The sequence below is a fragment of the Dasypus novemcinctus genome, chromosome 19, assembly GCF_030445035.2.
Source record: "Dasypus novemcinctus isolate mDasNov1 chromosome 19, mDasNov1.1.hap2, whole genome shotgun sequence".
NCBI classification, from domain to species: Eukaryota; Metazoa; Chordata; class Mammalia; order Cingulata; family Dasypodidae; genus Dasypus; species Dasypus novemcinctus.
In genome coordinates, this window is record NC_080691.1 from 35,375,370 (window position 1) to 35,395,323 (window position 19,954).

Consider the following 19,954-nt stretch of genomic DNA (forward strand, 5'->3'; position numbering starts at 1 on the left):
AATCACCTGTGAGGAGACTAAGGCTCCTGTGGGATTTGCGATTTCGTTCCAAGTGCCCGGGAAGCCTCCTTAAGTGTAGGTTGAGTCAATAAATGAAGGAAGGAAGCGGGCCGGGGAGGGAGGAAGTGAGGGAAGAAAGAGAGAGGGAAAGTGAAAGAGAGGACACGTAGGAGGGGAAGAGAGAGACGGAGAGAGCCAGGGACAGAGGGAAAGAGAGTCAGAGGGAGGGAGGACCGAGGGAGACGCCGGGAGAGGCGAATGGGAGGATGAAGTACCCGGCGCCGGGCTCGGGGAGTTCATGAACGCCGCCTGCGCGCACCCTCGCACCGGGCGGCGGCGCGTCTGGGTGCACGGGGGCACCGACCCTCGGCGCCAGGCACCGGGCGCGCGTCGCGTCCCCGGCCGCAGGTCGCCCCCCGCCCGCCGCCCGCAGGTACCGCGGGGGTCCCCGGGCCCGCGCCCCCCTCCCCGCGGCGGGCCCGGCGGCGCGCGGCATTGTGGGAGTTGTGGTCTCCGCGGCCCCGCGGAGCGCGGCGCGGCGTCGGCACCGGCTGGGGCACCGGCGCGCCTCGGGCTCGGGCTCGCGCTCCCGCGGCGTGGGCCGGGCAGCGGCCGGGCCGTGGCTCCGCGGCGCGGGCAGGGGGCGTCCGCGCGTCCGCGCCCTCGGGCGGCGGCGGCGTCGCCCGGGCCCCACGGCCGCCCCCGCCGCCCGCGCGCCCGGGCGCAGGTAAGCGGCGTCCCCGGGGGTGGCCGGGGCGAGAGGGCGGCGGGGCTGGGCCGACCCCGGGAGACGAAGAGGAGCCGGGGGGCCCGGGCGGTGGCAGGCCCGCGGGGCTCCCCACCCGGCGGCGGCACCGAGGATGCTCCGGGACGCCTGCGCCCCGCAGCCTGGCCGCGGGGCCCCTCGCTACGTGCTGAGCGCCGCCGCCTCGGCTGTGTTCGCGGCCCGGGCGGGCATCACCCTCCTTCATCCCCAGCCTCCACCTCCCCCTTGCCCCATTGAGGTCCCCTCCCCCGGCCCACGAGGTAACGCTTTCCCATCACCCTCCTCCTACGTGACTCTCCTCCTTTGCCCCTTTCCTTTCCCCTTCCCCCGGCACCACCCACTGCCCGTATTTCCCGGAGTGGCCCTTCTCTCCCGTCCCTTGACTTGTCACGCGCCGTAAACCTCCTTCCCCAGTCTCTAGCTTATTGCCTACTTTCCCTGTCATTACTTATCTCGCCAGCGTCCCATCCCCCTCCTCCCACGACCTCCTGGTGGTCACCGTCTGTGTTAGCCCTCCCCCTTTTCCCACCCTCTAGGGTGGGTGGGTGCTGACAAATTGGCAAAACCAGTGAGAAGGGAAGGTCTCCAGGTCTCCACGGGGAAGGCTTGGCCCCAGGGCAGCTCTCTGGCTCCGGGGTGGAGGGCATATCACCCACCTTCTTGTCCAGTGCTGTCCTGCTCCTTGTTGGGGTGGGGGTGAGGGTTTCTAGGGTGCCTGGCCTCACCCTGAGGGTGACCAGAGACTCTTGAGCACTGGCCAGCCTTGTGGACCAGTGACCTAGGGTGGGTTAACCCTGGGCAGAGCCGTGAGACTATCTTCCAGGTGTTCATTGTGTCAGAAGTTATATTTAATTAGACATGTGTACGGATTGGCCGTGAATTTGGATCCTGTTCCCTTGAGCAGGCTGATCTTTAGATCTGGGGTTGCATATTATTAAAATGCAGAGCTGTAATGAAATGTCCCCTCTCCTATTGAAAACAGAAGTGAAACATGAACAGATGTGTGAAGGAAGCTGTAAGTTACCGGGGTGACTTAGGAGCTGTGGGGGGAGGGGGCCAGAGAATCCATGCCCTCCCCACTGAGTGGGGGGTGGCGGGGGAGGAGGGTTGTCACTGGGTGACTGCGAGGGTCAGAGTTTTGAGCCTGGGCTTAACACCCACACTGTCAGTTTCTCTACAGATACAAGGGTTTCTTTCATTGCCACAGCTGAGCTTTGGATTTGTAAATCCTTTTCTGGGCTCAGGGGCCTGCCACCCTATTTTGGGGAAAAAGTGAGTGAGAGGGATGAAAAGATCTAACTTCAGCTGCAAAGGCTGCTGCTGATCTTGTGAGGAGGGGCTGCAGTTGCGGTCCAGAGCACCAGGCCCTTTCACTGCCTTTGTTTGCAGTTCAGCCTTGGGGGGAGAGGGGGCTTGCAGCCAGCTTTGGAGTGGCAGGGACACCCGGTAGAGACTGTCCTCTGCCCTCTTTTCTGTGTCTGCATTTTGATTAAACTTTAGTGATTAGCAGCGCTTAACAGGTGCTTGTTAAATTATCACCATCTCACTCTTAGAATGTGTAAGAAAACCCTTTTTTTTTTTTCCTCCTGAGAGACTGAGTTTAGAGGTTCCAATTAGAGCCTTAGCTCAGCGAAGGGGGGAAGTCCTTTGAGTAAAAGTGCTCGTTGTCACGCAGGTGGTAGTTTCACACTGAATTTCAGGAACCTTAGGCTTCTGGGTTGGAGATGGCTTGCAGACAAAACACTCTTCATCCAGGACTTTCTAACCTTTTCCTAAAGAGCAAACAGCTGCCAGGGTGTGGTGTGAGGAGGCCACCGGGGCCACAGAGGGAGGTCTGTCTCTATCCAGGGGGGCCCTGCCTTTTCCTCTCCTCTTGAATCTGAGAGTCTGGGAGAAGAACGTTAGCTTGCTTCTAACCTCCCCACCTTGGGTTTTGCCTAGAAACATAAGAATTGTCCATGAACAGTCAGCATGTGTGTTTTTGACTTACCCAAAGCCAAGTGTGTCTTTCTCCAGCTTAAACTAAAGAGAAGCAAGGAGGCAGTTATTGAACACCAAAGGTTCCCATTTCAGTTGTAGGTAGCAAGTCTGGGGATTTAAAAAAAAAAAAAAAAAAGTCACTTGCATCTAGACCATCCAGTCCAGAACTTGCCTTCAGCTGTTGGGATTCTGAGTCTTGAGATGACCATGCCCCATCCCCCAACTTTGCTCTGCTGGCTAATCAAGAAGGGATGCCACACATCACAGTGGTCGCCGGCACTTGCGAGCACGTACCGTGCCATGACCCTGAGTGCTTTCTGTCCATTGTCATTGCTTCATGCAGGGACAGGAGCATTGACTCCACTTTGTAGATGAGGAGACTGAGCCTCGAGAGCTGACGTGTCTTGTCCAGCAGTGGGGCTAGTCCTCCATTGGGCCCATCTCCAGTTTGGGCTCTTAACTCTCTTCTCTGCAGTCAGAATCTTCAGGCCGAGTTTAGTCCCCGGGGAGAGGAGAGGGTACTCATTTCTCTTTTTTTTCCCCAAGTGTCTCCCCCATATTCCAGAATTCCAAACGAATTTTCTGGATGATTGCCCTGCTGAGGAAGAGGCAATGGATGACACTTGTATCACAACATAGAGCTGGCTCTTCTCATCAGATGAGGGAAAACGTGGCTGGACAGGAGGTCTCCGAGAGCACTGGGGAACAGGGCCCGGGCTTTATAGGCTTGGGCTCTGTTCGTACTTACAGGTTATTGGGATAGTCAGGGTGCTTGACGCTGTCCACTTTGGAGACCATGGCTACAGAGCTCTCACTGGTGGGGAGCTGAGCCAGGGCTGGGAGGGGCTTACATTTCCATTCTGCCCTGTCTCTTCACGTTCATCCTCCCACGGGGGAGGCCATGAGGTCATCTCCAAACAGCACACAGCAGATGTCCTGTGTCAGCCACTAAAGTGACCCCAGAGAGCCCGCTTCCTCTTCCAACTTGGCATAAGCCCCGCCCATGTCAAAAGGTCAGGGGAGACTAAGGAAGAATGATGATGTGCTGTGAAAGGAGAAAGGAAAATGCAGAACATGCAGTTTATGATTTTTTTAAAGACCCTTTGCCATTTTTCTTAAAATTTAGTTTTTAGAGCAGTTGTAGGTTTACAAAAAACATGCAGAAAGCACTTAGTTTTCCATATTCTCCTCCCCACCATGCACGCAGTTTCCCTTTGCCATTTTAAAGATGTTTTTGAATCCAGATGTCTCTTTAAAAAAGGCACAGCTATTAAAGGAGAACTAAAATTCACTAGAAACCAACTATGAAGCAGTAAAGCAAAATGGATAGACACAAGCTTCAAACTGTGGGGTATGGGTGCCTGCCCTGGCTGAGTGAGCTTGGGTGAGTTATATGATCTCTCTGAGCCTCAGTTTCCTCATCTGTAAAATGGGGATAATACCACCTTCTAGGGAAGGTATGTAGTAGATGGGACTGCTCTAATTATCAACAATGCTTGATGCAGATCACACATTCTTAGCATTTTGGGGAATGGGGAATGGGGGTAAAATGAGGACAGAACACACAAGATTGAGAAGTGGAGTCCCTGCCAGCATTGACCTTAGCAGATTCCCTGGAACTTTGCATTTCAGTTGAGGACTTTTGCAGGTGTAAAATTTATGCCAAATTTTTTTTTTCCATCCCAGGTTTGACTTCTCTAGAAAAACATTTTGCGATGACCAACCCCACTTGCTAATGTGACATAAACCGAGCTCCTTCCGCCCCACTCCACAGTGACTCTTGCCAGCAGTGGAGCAGTGGGCACGGACAACCCCGTCGTCTGTCAATGCCGCCCTTGGCAGGATCCGAGGTGCAGCGGCGGCCATGCCTGCGCCTGCCCCAGCCACCCCTCTCGCCCCCTGCTAACCTGCATGGTGTGGGTGCCCCTGGGACCCCAGAGGACTGACTGTTGGACCTTGCTTCACGCCCCCAGCAACAGCTCCCCCAAGATGTCGCTCGAGTGGCTGGTGGCCTGGAGCTGGTCGCTGGACGGCCTGCGGGACTGCATCGCCACGGGCATCCAGTCGGTGCGGGACTGCGACACCACCGCCGTCGTGACGGTGGCCTGCCTGCTCGTCCTGTTCGTGTGGTACTGCTACCACGTGGGCCGCGAGCAGCCCCGGCCCTACGCCTCCGTCAACGCCCTCATGCAGGGCGCGGACGCCAGCGGGCTGCAGAACGGCTACGTGCACTGCCAGTCGCCCGAGTGCGTGCGCTGCAGCCACAACGAGGGCCTCAACCAGAAGCTCTACCACAACCTGCAGGAGTACGCCAAGCGCTACTCGTGGTCCGGCATGGGCCGCATCCACAAGGGCATCCGCGAGCAGGGCCGGTACCTGCGCAGCCGCCCCTCCATCCAGAAGCCCGAGGTCTTCTTCCTGCCCGACCTCCCCACCACGCCCTATTTCTCCCGGGACGCCCAGAAGCATGACGTGGAGCTGCTGGAGCGCAACTTCCAGACCATCCTGTGTGAGTTCGAGGCCCTCTACAAAGCCTTCTCAAACTGCAGCCTCCCGCAAGGATGGAAAATGAACGGCACCCCCAGCGGGGAGTGGTTCACCTTTTACTTGGTCAACCAGGGGGTTTGCGTCCCCAGGAACTGCAGGAAGTGCCCACGGACGTACCGCTTGCTCGGAAGCCTTCGGACCTGTATTGGGAACAATGTGTTTGGGAACGCGTGCATCTCGGTGCTGAGTCCCGGGACCGTGATCACGGAGCACTACGGACCCACCAACATCCGCATACGATGCCACTTAGGTATGTCGCAGGGACGGGGTCTCCTGGCACGCGCGCTCCTAAGCTCAGCCCCCTCTGATTTAGAGGAAGCTCAGATAGCCTGGACTGGGCCTTTTCCTATTCATCACAGAAATCGGAGAATGGCCCGAAACAAAGTTGACTGCGGCGGTTGCGATCAGCGTAAGCCCATCACAGTTGCGGACAGAAGCTCTGTCTAGAACTTCCTGCCAACGATGGCAGCGTTCTGTGTCTGCTTTGCCCGAGGTGATAGCCATTAGCCACACGTGGCCGCTGAGCACTTGAAGTGCGGCTAGTACCACTGCACAACTGAACGTTTTGCATTCTATTTCATTTAAATTTAAATAGCCACGTGTGGCTAGCGGCTACTGTGGTGGACAGTGCAACTCCAGAACCAAAGAATTTTGTAATAATTACTGAGGTTCCTAAGGACATCCCTGAGACTGTGAAAGATAAGATACTTAAGTGGGAGAGCTGATGGAGCTCCGTGGTTGAGCACCTGCTTCCCATGTATGAGGTCCCAGGTTCCAACCCCAGTACCGCCTTAAAAAAAACACTTACGTGCCACAGAATCATCAAGGATGAAATGTTTGGTGTTAAGCTTATTTTAGTCAGAGTCTAGGAAAATTGGTCATAGGTGTATTGTGTGTATGGCAGGGGTATTGGAAACAGGGTCCAGAGCCAGCCTGCCCAAGGAGGAGCTAGCTGTGTGGTCTCGGGCAACTCACTTCACCTCTCTGAGCCTCAGTATCCTTGTCTGGAAAATGTGGTAAAAAGATTATCCTCCACAGGGTTATCTTGAGGATCTAATAAGATAATGTATGTTGTAAAGCATTTATTTGTGCAGCATATAGAGAGCGTACCCAATAAAGGCAAGCTTAAAAACAACTGATAGGGATATTGATTCACCAGAAAGCTTCGTCCCTGGTGAGTCCTGATAAAAGGTTGGCTACTGGCATGAGGGCATCACCAGTTAGCATCCTAGATGCCGGGAATGTGCCAGACTGTTTGGAGGCTGGTGGAGCTGTCTCGGCTTCAGCGTGGAGGAAGGAAGTGGAACGACAAGTCACATATAGAGGTCGGTTCCGCTCTCCAGGGGAGCCCTGGGGCTGCCTGGGGGGTGAACCTGAGCTGCCTGCCCCAGGCCCACCAGCCCCTCTCCACCCTGAGCAGCGTGGCCTCTCGTGTCCCTTCTGAGGAAGATGTGGTTTGGGCAGTGGGTTCCACTGCTTTAAAATGAAGAGGAACCCTTTAGAGCAAGGGGCCTGGTGGTATTTTAAGAGTCAAGGCAGGGCAGTGCCGCCGAGAGGCTCTGGAGGGGGCGGGCCGGGCTCGTGGTAGGCTTTGAGACTGGACATTCTCGTCTGTAAAATGGGGAGCCAGGCCTTACTTCATGGGCTCGCTGAGGCGGGCACAGCACCTGGCAATACAGCGTAGCTCGTAGCTGTTAGAGTCAAAAGCTACATTCCACAGTGCAGGAACATTTCCACCAGACCCGCTCCCTGCCCTCGGGAAGCAGAGGCAGACAGACAGGCCTGGGCTGCACTCCTGGCTTAGCCCCGTTTCCTGCGTGCCCCGGGGCAGATCCCCGGAATGCCCTGAGCCTCCATTTTCTCCTCTCTAAACTGGACCAACGTGGAGGGAGTGATACCTCCCTTTTGGCTGTTTGGGGGACTAGAAGCAGTGTGTGTACCGCGCAGACACAGAGAAGGCTCTTAGTTTTCTGAGTGGTGAGAGAACACCACGATAACAAAAACCGCCGCCCAGGGCACAGAGGCCGAGTTCAGAGGCAGGGCAGGCCGCAGAGGGGATGCTCTGGGGAGGTGGGGCTGGTCGCGGCCGTGAGAGGGGAGATGGGAACCCCGGGGCTGGGGGAGCCCAGTCTAGGCATGCTTGGAGGCAACCCGACTGCAGGAGGGGGCTCCCACGGGGAGGCCTGCGGGGGCCCCCAGAGGGCCCCGAGCTCCAGCCGGGCTTAGGAATCCAGCTGTGGGCAAGGGGGGCCACGCTGCTCTTTTTAAAGGTTCCCTTTCTGTGTGTTTTTGAAAGCTTAGGAATGACATGTAGGGAAGGACCTTTGAGGATTGACATGGTAGAATTCCAGGTAGGTAGCTTCAGTAGGAAGTTGGTGGCAAGAAAACCTAGCATTTGGCTCCTATGTATCAGTGTCGTGTGCTTCTGCAGCGTATATGTGTTGTGTGTGTCAGATGTGCCCACAAGTGTCCTTTTCTTTTGCTTTTTAAAAAATATTGACCTTTCCAATGTGTTTTTTTAAATTTAGATGAAGTACTTATTTATTTAGGAGGTAATCAGGGATTGAACCCAGGACCTCATGTGTGGGAGGCAGGTTCTCAACCACTGAGCTACAGCCCCTCCCCTAGACTCTATTTCTTTCTTTTTTTTAAAGATTTATTTTTTATTTATTTCTCTCCCCTTCACCCCCAACCCCCCACTCTCAGCTCTCTGGGTCCATTTGCTGTGTGTTCTTCTGTGTCTGCTTGTATTCTTGTCAGTGGCACTGGCAATCTGTGTCTCTTTCTTTGTTGCGTCATCTTGCTGCATCAGCTCTCCGTGTATATGGCACCACCCTGGGCATGCTGCACTTTTTTCGTGCTGGGCAGCTCTTCTTACAGGGTGCGCTCCTTGCGCGTGGGGCTCCCCTATGCTGGGGACACCCCTGCGTGGCAGGGCACTCCTTGCGCGCATCAGCACTGCGCATGGGCCAGCTCCACACGGGTCAAGAGGCCCTGGGTTTGAACCCTGGACCGCCCATGTGATAGATGGATGCTCTATCCATTGAGCCAAATGCGCTTCCCTAGACTTTATTGTTTAGAAGAATTTTAGGCTTATAGAAAATTGAGCAGATAGAGAGTTCCCATATGCCCCCTTCCCCAATTTCCCATTTGTCTTCTTTTTTCAGAGAAGTTGTAGGTTTACAGAAAAATCATGTAGAAAATACCGAGTTCCCATACACACCCTCTTATTAACATCTGGCATTAGTGTGGTGCATTTGTTGAAACTGATGGGCCAGTATTGATTCCTTACTTGTTTACATCAGGGCTGGCTCACTGTGTCGTATAGCTCTGTGGGTTTTGACAAATGCATGTCCTGTACCGACCGGTGCAGCAGTGGACGTGGCCTGTCCTTCCCTTCTGGGAAGTTACTTGCCCAAAAAAGTGGGTCACCCGTGTTCCCGCAGGCAGCCAGAAACCTTCTTGGAAGATGCCCCACTGGGGTGTGGTTTGTTCCCCCTGGCCAAGCGAGCTCCATGTTGGGTTTTCCCAGCATTTCCTTCTTTACACTGTTATGCCCACGTTCATCTCCACCTAGGAAGGAAGCAAAAGTGTGTTGGGTTCACGTGACCTAGTGTGTTGACAGACGAGGGAGTCCAGAGGACGAGGTCAGAAGCAGAAGCCTGTGGCTACCTGGCGGCCACACCTCTGCTGGTCACCTGGCTGGAGGCAGGGAGGCATCCGCAGCTGCAGAACCACCCCCCGCCGTGTCAGCCCTCTCCTCTCTCCCTGCCCTCCACTGAGTGGTGATGGATGAGTTGTCACTCAAACAACGGACACCCGCCACGGCTGCTTCATTTTCTCAGTCCACGTGTTTGGGATGTGCGTGTTGGGCCTGGCTACGAGCTTCCTCTAAAGGTGGCCTCGCCCATTTCCCGTCCCTGTGGTGAACCACGGGCCAGCTCCAGGCCCACCGTCTGCCCAACATGGCGTGCAGGGCTGGGATGTGGGACGTTCCGACCACCCTGCCACAAACCTCCTGCAGACAAGCACACATCCACCCGGGACACCTCCAGAGCTCAACGCCTGCCTACTGGGGAGGCAGAGACCCATGCCCACTCCCAGGAAAGGGCAGAGGAAGAGGTGTGAGTGTGTCCAGCAAGTTCTAGCTAATTCAGCTCCCTTTTTAAACTTTAGGTGCATGTCGTCGCATTTCTGGGCAGTCCCAACCCTTTGATGCGGCCCGCCAGCCCCCCGCAGTGGGAGCTGCTGGTGGACGGAGCCCTTTCCCCACCCTTCTCCCTGCCTCTCCAGGGGTTGGTGGAGACAGCGCAGCCAGCCCTACACCACAGAGGGGCCTGGGAATACGGGAAATGTCTGAGGCCATGCTTGGAGCCTGCCTTTTTCCCCAAGAGCCTCCCGGATGCTCTGTTTGGGAAAGTATTGATCGTTCCCACCAACTAAACCAGTCTGTGGGCGGCAGGCGGGGCTGGTGTGCCCGGGGAAGCCCGGCAGGAAGGAGGGGGTGGCAGGGGACGGCAAGCAGGGCCACTTTTCTGTTGCACCTCGGTGACGTGAATCACTTTGTGGCCGAGAGAGAGGGGAGCTCCTTTCTGAAACCCTGGGGTGGGACCGTCCCTGCAGAGAACCGCCTGTTCCTAAGCGTGCTCTCTGCCTGAACCGCCCAGCGAGGGCACACAGGAAAAGGAAATGCAGCTTGTGGAGCCCACTCCATCCCACTAGCGAGCCGCAGCCTGAGGTCCTCTCTAACCCAGACGCCCCGGCAGTTGTTAACCGTAGCGGTAACCCGGCTGTCACAGTCAGGCTGGGTGCTCTCGGCTTGTTTAATGAAATGTGCTCTTGATGGCTGAGATGCGTTAATTACCAGGAAATCAACCATCTCTTTTAGGACCACTGCTACTGATACAATAACTAGCATGTATATCATCTTGTCCAGCTGTTTAAGAGTTTTTTCTTTGGAGCCAAACAGACCTGGGTTCAGATCTCAGCTGCAGCAAGTATTCAATGTGAATAGTAATTTCTGGCAGGTCATGTAACTTCTGTAAATCTTGGTTTCTCCGTCTGGAAAGTGGGTGAAGTGAGGTCTGGACAGTGTTTCTTTAGCATAAAACCTGCCCAGCTCTGTCTGCAATTATTGGTATCTATTGTCCTTTCCCACACAGCAGCCCTGGAATGTAAGTCTGCCCGTGTCACCCTTTTACAGATGAGGAGGCCTTGAGCTTAGAGAGTTTGAGTGATTTGCCTGAGGTCACACAGCACGTAAGGGTCAGAGGCAGTCATCGGCTCCAAAATCCTCTGTCCTTCCCACCGTTCCACGTGGCTTCTTTGTTTGCATTACCACTCCATACGTGCTTCCCCGAGCCATCCATTTCTGGCTCAAGGAATGCATGACAATACTCGCGCTTTTAGAGAGAGGCTTCGTTTTGGTGTGAGGGGCATTGAGTCAAGGGAGGGGAGGAGCTGACTCACTGCAGGTCACTCGTCGTCACAGTGAGTCACTGAAGAGGACAGATGCAAATGCCCGGCTCCAGCCCCTCTCCGGGGCTCCGCCTTCTGGGTCAGTCCTTCCTGAAGGCTGCCGGGTAACCTGGCCCTGCCTGGAGCTGTTAGACGGCTGTGGAGGCGCTTTCCTCCGTGGATGTCCCATTCGTGACCGAGGCCAAGTGTTTCCTGAGGCCCTGGGATGAGAATCGGGCAGAGCAGGGCTTCTGTCGGTCGCCGTCTCCTGGTCGTGTTGGGAGCTCACCCCTTGCGTTTGGAGGCTGTGGCTGAGGAAGGCATCTGTCGGATTTTGTCTGTCTGGGAGCACAGGCATTTCCTTAGGGGTATCCAGCAGTTCCCCGAGACAGAACGAGGCCTTGGCAACTTAGACTGAAAGCACATCGTCCTCAGGCCTCAAAGATCGGCACTCACAGGGGAGAGCGCTGGGTGGGCCATTGTGTCTCTAATCTCAACTGGGAAGGCCCTAGAAGCTGGACCAGGGCTGGCTTCTGAACCTGGCCTCCCTGGTTTCTGGGGATCCCGTGGTTGGATTTGAGGAGCACGGTGCGAGCCGTGGTCCCTGGCGCTCCTCCCATCCCCAGAGGGGCTTGCGACCCAGGGCGGATGACGCCTGTGGGTGGGTTTCTGCCGAGGACCGTGGGAAGGAGCTGGCTGCGCAGGCTGCGTCCACCCCGCGGAACTCTCCCTACCCCAGCCAGCACTGGGGAGGGAGGCTTTGGGAAGTCGTGGCCATCCCCGAATGCTAACTTATTCACTCTCTTATTTTCCCCCCAAGGTCTGAAGACCCCAAGCGGCTGTGAGCTGGTGGTGGGGGGAGAGCCCCAGTGCTGGGCGGAAGGCCGCTGCCTCCTCTTTGACGACTCCTTCCTGCACACCGCGTTCCACGAAGGTGAGTGCCTGCCCGCCCCGCCGCCCGCCCAGCCCAGCGGGCTCGCACTGTCCCGGGAAGGGGGGGGTTCCCTCGCCCCCAGGCGGCTGCACGGGAGCCGGCCCTGCACGGGTGCTGGGCCCCCGGGCAGCTCGAATCTCTCCTGTCTTCCCCCGCCCCAGGCTCAGCGGAGGACGGTCCCCGGGTGGTTTTCATGGTGGATTTGTGGCATCCAAACGTCGCGGCGGCCGAACGGCAGGCCCTTGATTTCATCTTTGCCCCGGGACGATGAGAACGTGGCCGGTGCTGCAGCGGCGAGAGGGGCCGAGGCCCGGCCTGGGCAGCCTGCGGTGCGGTTGAGCCCTCACCCGTGTCATAATTCCGGGTTCGGAAACTGGCCTCACCGGAAAGCTCTCATTTGGGGTTTTATACCACGTTGGGTCCCCTCTTTTCTTTGGTTATTGTAAATGGAAAATTTTCAGCTTGTATTTCCTTAGATTTTTTTTTCTTTCCTTCCAATCCTTTGCTTTGGAGATTCCTTTCTGGCATAATAGTGCATTCCTGTGGCTCTGTGACTAGAGGCCTGGTGCCCTGTAGTCTGTGTTATGTTGCTCCTTTGGTTTTCAGTGCTTCGAAATAGAGTCACCAAATGGTTATTTGTCTGGATGTAATCATGTAAAACTTCTCGTGGTCATCTTAACAAAACAAAACAACGCCAACCAGAGAGCTGCCCTCTGCTGCTGTCACGGCCATCCGGGGGCCCTTCAGCGGGCCCGGAGCAGGGGAGGCATCTGTGGCCGACTCCCTCAGCAGGGCGGAGAGGCTGCCCACAGGCCAGGGCCGGCCACGGCCTCGCGCCGGGGGACCGTCACCGTCATGCCGCTCGCCCCGAGCTCTGTCAGGGCCGTGGAGGCAGAGCGCGCTTTGACTGGAGGCACTGGGGACTTTTTTTTTAAACATTGCTCTCCTACAGGGCGGGGGCTGTTGTCCTCGAGAGCCGATGTGGGCGCCCACGGAGCAGCCTGAGAAGGTCTGCCTGATTTACCCTCACTGCCTACAGAAGCTCGACCACCAGGCCGGGCTCAGAAAAGCCCTAGTTTTAGGGGATTTGAGTCCACGGTGATGGAGAGCAAGACGGCCAGTTTGGCTGGTAGAGCTGCGATGGGATAAGCCATCTCTTGGCCAGTGAAGTCCTGGGAGAACTTTCCCTGGCAGAACTGGAACATTAGATCTGTCCAAGCGTCTGTTTGATTTGGAGTTGTGTTGCCTCTGATTTTCCATTTCCACTTGTCTGTACATAAATGTTTAATGCTGGACTCAGAGCTGTGAGAGTTAGAGAGTGGGCCCCACGTCTTCGCCATTGCACAGGGCATGGGCTGAGTGACCGCGCGCTAAGCCAGTGGGTGTGAGCGGGAGAACTGGGAAGACCTCCCAGCCAGGCCCAGGGTCGCTTTGCTGGGCTTTTGGTCTCCCCGGAAGGCATGCGGCTCCCTTCCCAAAGGAAGAGGCCAGGCTGAGGCACTGCATCAAGAAACCACCTCCTGTTAGCTGCTGTGTGAAAGCCTAGCCCACCAGCCGTTCCAGAAATGCCTTCTTTGAGTAAGGTATTGCGGTGTGAGGTTTGTTACACCAACGAGCAGGCTGTAATATGCAGGTTGTCACATTTGCAACGCCAGTGTTTACATCTGACTGGCAACCAGCAGCTTCTGTGGGGAACAACTATCAGAAGTAGACGCAGTCTGAAATGCACCAGGTACTTCCTAGCAAGTGTGCAAAGAAAAACACCTACAGCTGGGTAAAATGTACACACAGCTATCTCCCAGTGATTAGATTGCTGGAAATCTCAAACACACCTGAAGTATTTTTACTCACTATCTTGTTAAAGAATCACTGAAGGTGCATGATTTCTACACAGCCCGACTGCTCTGCTCTACGTTTACAAAACCACCAGCCCACGTATGTACCCGGCTACCTGTACTCGGGCGACATGGCTGGGGAACAGAAGGTAAATAAAGGATCTTGCTGAAAACCAGAGTGACACGGTGACCTCATCTGTTGGGAAACCTGCAGGTTTCAGGCAGATGTGCTCAGATGCGTCCTGCTGGGAATCTGAGGCAGTTGGGATTGGGGAGCAAGTCACCAAGACAGGTGAGACCCTCGGGGGGGCGTGGGTCGTGAATACAGCAAAATGTCCTAAACTGATGGGGGTGAGCGGGGAAAACAAGAGCAGATTTACAGAAGGTTCAGGACTCCAGATGTCAACTGGGCAAAGAACCAGAACTCTGGCTCCAGGAAAGCTGAATATTCGGGGCTCAGCCCCAGGAGTTGGTTCCCACGTGGCCTTGGGCTTGTCACTTGGCCTCTCGGGCCTCTCTTTGTCCTCTGCAGAGCGTCTGCGTAATCCCTAGCACGGGGCCTGGCGCATGAAGGGCACTCGGCAGTGGTGCTTCCCATTCTCTCTGGTGTGGAGAAACAGGTAACCAGGGAGGGTGGGAAAGGAAAACACGGATAGGCGCGTCCCACCTGCAGTCAGTGCAGCCAGGGGGAGCCAGCGGCTGCTTCTGGTGGCCTGTCTAATCATGGGGGGAAGCGTGTCCCTCACGTAGCTACGTTGTGTTTTAGAGGGGAGGTGACGCTGGGGCCGGCCGGGAGCAGCGTGGCTGCAGGGTTTTCGCGAGCACGCCTGTGCTCGGCCAGCAGCGCCGGCTGGACCGCCGTGGCCCGCGGAAAGGACAGCACCGCTCACGGCCTCGATGTTCCTTACTCTCCCAAAGTGCGCACGGCCAACCCCGCACTTGCTGGAATAATTTGCATGTCGCAGCAAGGGCAGCTCAAGGAGAGGAGAGGGACCCAGCCTGGTGGCCCGGCGTCACATGGGCTGCAAAGGCCGTCCCTGCCCTCCACCCCGAGACCATCTCAGTGCTAGCATCCTGCTCCCTCGATGCACGTGCACGGGGTCACGTCCCAGCTCTCCTGATCCCCAACGCATGCTCCCAGCACCTGCTCTTTGCCCACAGTCACCTAGCTTATCTGGGATGAGGCCTTCTTTGCTAACTGACCACACTTGCTCCATGGAGCACCCTAGAGCGCGCAGTGGGGGAGGGCACGGACAGCTCTAGCCCACTGGCTCTTGACCTGGCTGCACAGTAGTTCAGTCATCCAGGGGTGTTTGAGAAGCTCTGCTGCCCCGCTCCAGAGATTCTTGCCTCCGTTCTAGGGGTGGGGCCCAGGCATCCTTGCTTTGTTTTTGTCTTGGTTCTTTGCCTGCTGAGTCTCAGCTGGAGCTGGGCTGAGGGCCTCTGCTCTGGGCAGCAGGAACGGCAAGGCCTTGGGAACCAGCCGGCACAAGGCGAACGTCTGGGCTGCGCCGTGGGTGGTGCCGGCAGGCCGTCCAGCCTCGGTCGCCAGGGGACAGCTGTTCTTCTTTTCAGATTTGTTTATTTCTCCCCACCCCCCTCGTTGTTTGGGCTGGCTGTCTGCTCTCTGTGTTCATTCTGTGCTTATCTTCCTTTTTTTTAATCCCCCCCACCTTGCGGCTTTTTGCGTGCTGTCTGCGCTCTGTGTCCATTGGCTTTGCGTTCTTCTGAGTCTGTATTTTTTTATTTATCCACCCCCCTTGCGGCTTGCTTGTTGTCTGTTCTGTGTCTGTTTACTGTACGCTCTTCTGCATTTTTTTGTTTTTTATCTCCCTTTTTGTTGCGTCACCGTGCTGAGTCGGCTCTCCGCTGTGCTTGTGGACCACGTGGCACTCTGGCTCCACAACGTGCGGGCAAGCCTCACTTCACAAGGAGGCCCTGGGATGTGAACCCAGGGCTTCCCATATCGTAGACAGGAGCCCAACTGATTGAGCCACAGCCGCTTCCCGTCTTCTTTTTTTTAAGGAGGCACCGAGAACCAAACCCAGGACCTCCCAAGTGGGAGGAGAGGTGTCCAATAGCTCAAGCCACCTCCGCTCCATGCTTTTTGTGTCTCTCATTGTGCTTCCTCATTCTCTCTGTTGTGTCGTTTCATCATCATCTTGCATCACCTAGCTGTGCCAGCCCATTGTGTCAGCTCACTGTCTTGCTCATTTTCTTTTGGAGGCACTAGGAACCAAACCTGGGACCTCCCATGTGGTAGGCAGGCACCCAACTGCTCGAGCCACATCCACTTCCAGATGGCTGCTTTTCGTAACCCTGCCCTGGCAGCCAGTCAGATTAGCCTCTTGGAAAAACTCTTGGAAACCATGACCTCCCCCTTCTCAGCCCTCGTTTTGGGGACCTGACCCAGCCCCAGGGCTCAGCACATGATCCGACGCAACCAAGCAGAGCCTGCCAGATTCCTGGCTGCAGAGGTTGGGTGAGGGATGTGCACTCGAGCCAAGTTCTTCTGTTGGGAACACCGAGACAGAGTAGCAGCTTTTTCAGGGGCAAGGTGCATGTATGTCGAGCTAGTGGAAAGGACACCTGAGAGCAGAAGTAGAGGAAGCAGGTCCCACCCTCTGGGCATTGTCTGGGCCCTGGGTGCACCTTCTGAACGCCCCGTGCCTCCGGGCTTGGCAGTTACACGGCCTGTAAGCTCCCTTATTATTCTAAAGCCACACTGGAGTCAGGTTTCTGTGTCTTGCTTCCAAAAAGTACTCGTCTGCTCCCAAATGGGCCTGATGCTTACTTCCATAGGCTTAGCAGGGGGTTACATTAGTCCTGGGTGAATAAGAGGCACTCCACACCTATTTTTAAAATGTAAACATGAGTAGCAAAGGCTAAGTACACGCGGCTGTTTGTAAAGCCCATCCTGCCTGCTGCCAACAGCCGCCCCAGAACGTCGGCCTCCCCAGAAGAGTCTTGCTAACCAGATGTCAACACAGGGAACAGGCTAGAATAAGGCCATATATTTTCGAGCTGCTGACAGATGGCAGTGAAAACGCTCACGCAGATTGTAACATTAGGTGGCAGGAGGCAGCACGCACGGGGACTGCTGTGCTTTCTGCCTCCTTCCCAAGCACGCACGGGGCCCAGCTCCTGCTTACCTCACCCGGGTCCTCTCCCCCCGATGCCTTCGCTCCCCAAATCAAGAGGAGAGTACAGAGAGAGCCCTGTGCACCCTCCAGGGTGCCCTCACGTTCATTATCCTAGTCGACGCTTGAGGCCGCCCTCTGGGCTGAGCAGCAATGGTTTTCCACATTTAACACACAAGAAAACAAAATTCAAAGGGGGAAAGCTGACTTGAACAAGGTCCGGAGACCAGCTGGAGAGTGCCAGGCGCCCAGGCGAGCTCGCAATCCGGTACATCTCGGCCCTGGACGAATGCGCGGGCCCACCCTCGAAGCCCCCTCGGCGGCGTGCGGAGGGAGCCCCTTGCGAGGGTGTTTTGTTCTTTGATGGTCACAGTGAGCACCCGTTTTCTGAGGGCCCACAAGATGCCAAGTCTTTAAAGAAGAGGCTGCTGAGTTCAGGAAATAGAGGAACTTGGGCCGATTTGAACTCGGGTCTCTGACATCAAAGCCCACGTGCTCCTGCTGCCCCAGGAGCCCATTCGGGCTGGTCGAGGATTGAAGGCATACACAGAGCCTTCTACCAGCACCCCCGGGAGACGGCTTGCGCCCTCTGTGTGCCACGGAGCCTTAGGTTCCAGGGCTCGGGGCCCCAAGGCTTTCTCTTGGAGCAGTCTGTGCAGCTGATTGGGAAGGTGGCAGGAGAGCAGGCTGGCACTCACCCTTGCACCCAGCACACATGGGCAACCATGCAATAGCTTCTCGGCTCTTGACAGTTCAGAAGGCAGACTTTTGGCAGCCCAATTTCAGGTTCAGACGTTTTAAAATAGAAGAGAAGATGTACTTTTTCACCCAGAAGCCCTCAGAGCCTTGACCTTAAGTTTCTGCCTCACCCCTAGCTTTCGGTCACCTTGGCAGAGAAGTCAGCAGTTACGGGGCAGAGGTAGGAGAGGGGGCGTTGAACATAACGTTATTGCCCAGTTTGGCAGGATCAGTCCTCGGTTTCCTGCCAACCCCCCTCTGAGCTCCTAAAGAGCAGGGATGTTCCCTGGTGGCTTTCTCAGCTGCAGACAGTCCTGTCACAAAGGAGCAGGTCCCTCTCTCCACACACCTCCCCACCCCTTCATCGCTGAGTCCAGTCGCTCAGATCTCCTAAATACTCCGCCACCCTGCCCGTTTCTCCCCATTGTCTGGCCCCCTCCCTGCTCTGGGCCACTGACGTCTCTTCCTGGACGTTAACGACACAGCCTTGTTTCCACTCTGGCCCTACTTACAATTCATTCAGGAGCCAGTGGCCTCTTTTTTTTTTTTTTTTGAGGCACTGGGGCTGGGGACTGATTCAACCCCTGACCTCATATGTGGGAAGCCGGCACTCAACCCAGAGCCACGTTGGCTCTCGAGTTGGTTTTATCACTGGTTTATTGTTGTTGTTGTTTTTAGGAGGCACCAGGAACCCATCCTGGGACCTTCCAGAGGAAGGCAGGTGCTCAACCGCATGAGCCGCACCTGCTCCCAGAGTGACCCTTTCATAAAGACCAGAGAGTCACTGCCCTGCTTAAATAGCTCCCAGGATAAATTCCCAGCCCCAAGGCCCTGTGGGTGACGCCCTCTCTCCCACCTCCCCCCCTGCCCTCTCTGGCACTGCCAGCCTAAACACTGGGAGCTTTGTGCCGGGAGGTCAAGGGCATCAAGCTTGCAGGGCGTGTCCGCTTCCTGTGGCTGCCCTATCAAATCGCTGCAAACAGTGCTTAAGGCAACAGAACCGAATGCTCTCGTGGTTCCGGAGCTCAGGCGTCCAAAGTCAGGAGCAGCAGGCCACAATCAAAGCGCTGGCAGGGAAAAGCCGTCCGTTGCCTCTCGCAGCTTTTGGTGGCTGCCGGCAATCCTTGGCTTCTGGCCACCGCGCTCCAGCCTCCGCTTCCATCTTCACGTGGCCTCCTTCGCGTGTCACTGCCTCTGTCCCTCTTTCCTGGTAGCACTTAGGGCCCACCTGGGTAATTCCAAATAATCTCACCTCGAGATCCTTAACTCAGTGCACCTGAAAAAACTGTAAGGTGACACATGTGGACTGCAAGGGTTAGACCTGACATCTTTGGAGGCCACCGTTCTACCCGTGGCCCGTGCCCGTGGCTGTAGTGAGGATGCTCACGCCAGCGCAAGGCAAGCCGCGCCTCACCGCAGGAGGGGCCGTTAGGGATGTCAAAACGGGGGAGTGGGGAGCATCTCAGCCCCCTGGCACAGGAGGACCCAGGGGATGGAAGATGCAAGAGGCACTGGAGAGTGACTTCAACAAAGGTGCATTCTCCACTGGCCGCCACTCCAGGGCGGCATTCGCCCAGAGGCTTCCCTTAGGGGACGAGGAGCTTGATGGGCTTACAACCGGCCGCCCAGGGAAGAGAGGACTTCCCAGGGGGAACCTGCGTGCCGCTCTTCATCGCTGGTTGGGAACTTTGTCCTTACAGTTCACACGTGGCAGACACTGAGCACCCAGCAGCGGCTGAGCAAACCACAGCGCCTTGTACTTGCCCTCCTGTTATCTGTCCACTTCAGGCCGTGGCGGGTCATCTGTTGTCCTGGATTGCTAATGGCACCCTGGGTGTCCGCTGAAAGCCCAGGGTGGGGCAGGCTGTCCTGCTGACACTGCCTTTCCCGGGGCGAGGCGGGCGCCTGCCCCCGCCGTGGCTGCCTATGGGCCCGGGCTCCGGGGGTGCCTTGTAGCCATTAAAGGCTCATTTTGAGGGTGTGGGCCTGAGCTCCCCCCACCTCGAACCCCTGAAAACTCACATCAGGAGAGGCAAGGGATTAAGTGTTCCTGTCTCAGGGGCCTCGGAACCAGTCACCACGCTTGGGAGACCCCGGCAGCCTGGGACAGCAGTGCCAGTGCCCTGGGCTCGAGAGCACTGCGAGGAGCTCAGGGGCAGGACCTGAACAGGACCAGATGGGTAACGGAGAGAGAGAGGCCTGGGTGCATTTCAGGACTTGGCTTTTTCTGAATTAATCTTGGGTGGATGAGACTTAGGGAGTCCTTTTCTGTACAGAAGGGATCGGATTCTTAGGGTCAAATTTGCGTGGTGAGTGAGTGGAAGAAGGTTCACGACATAAATGAGAGTTCAGAGATGGCCTGGAGCCAAGGGGACACTGGTTGAACACAATTGGAGACATTTCAGGGGCTCCTCGGGGTGGGGGCCACAGTGCTGATGGAGTCAAGGGCTGGGAGCTGGATGCTCAGCAGGAAGGTGCTCCAGTCCAGGGGCCACCTCCTGGATGCTGCTCCCCAGCTGACACCAGGCGATTTTTTTTTTTTTAAGATTTACACCCG

The 19,954-nt window shown here is 56.3% G+C and overlaps 1 protein-coding gene across 3 annotated transcripts in view; it reads left to right on the plus strand.

Annotated features, from left to right (window-relative positions):
• The first annotated feature begins 219 nt into the window (after positions 1-219).
• The window catches only part of ASPHD2 (aspartate beta-hydroxylase domain containing 2), a 54,532-nt gene continuing 34,797 nt past the window's right edge, over positions 220-19,954 (plus strand). The window contains exons 1-4 of one of the 3 annotated variants that reach the window (XM_058281570.2): positions 220-433; positions 4,433-5,543; positions 11,571-11,684; positions 11,846-13,695. In XM_058281570.2, coding sequence (XP_058137553.1) covers positions 4,658-5,543; positions 11,571-11,684; positions 11,846-11,955 — 1,110 coding nt within the window. In that variant the 5' untranslated portion in view covers positions 220-433; positions 4,433-4,657 and the 3' untranslated portion in view covers positions 11,956-13,695. Of the gene's footprint in view, positions 434-636; positions 728-4,432; positions 5,544-11,570; positions 11,685-11,845; positions 13,696-19,954 lie in introns of those variants that run through there. The other 2 variants (XM_058281573.2, XM_071209839.1) reach the window with 2 other exon arrangements.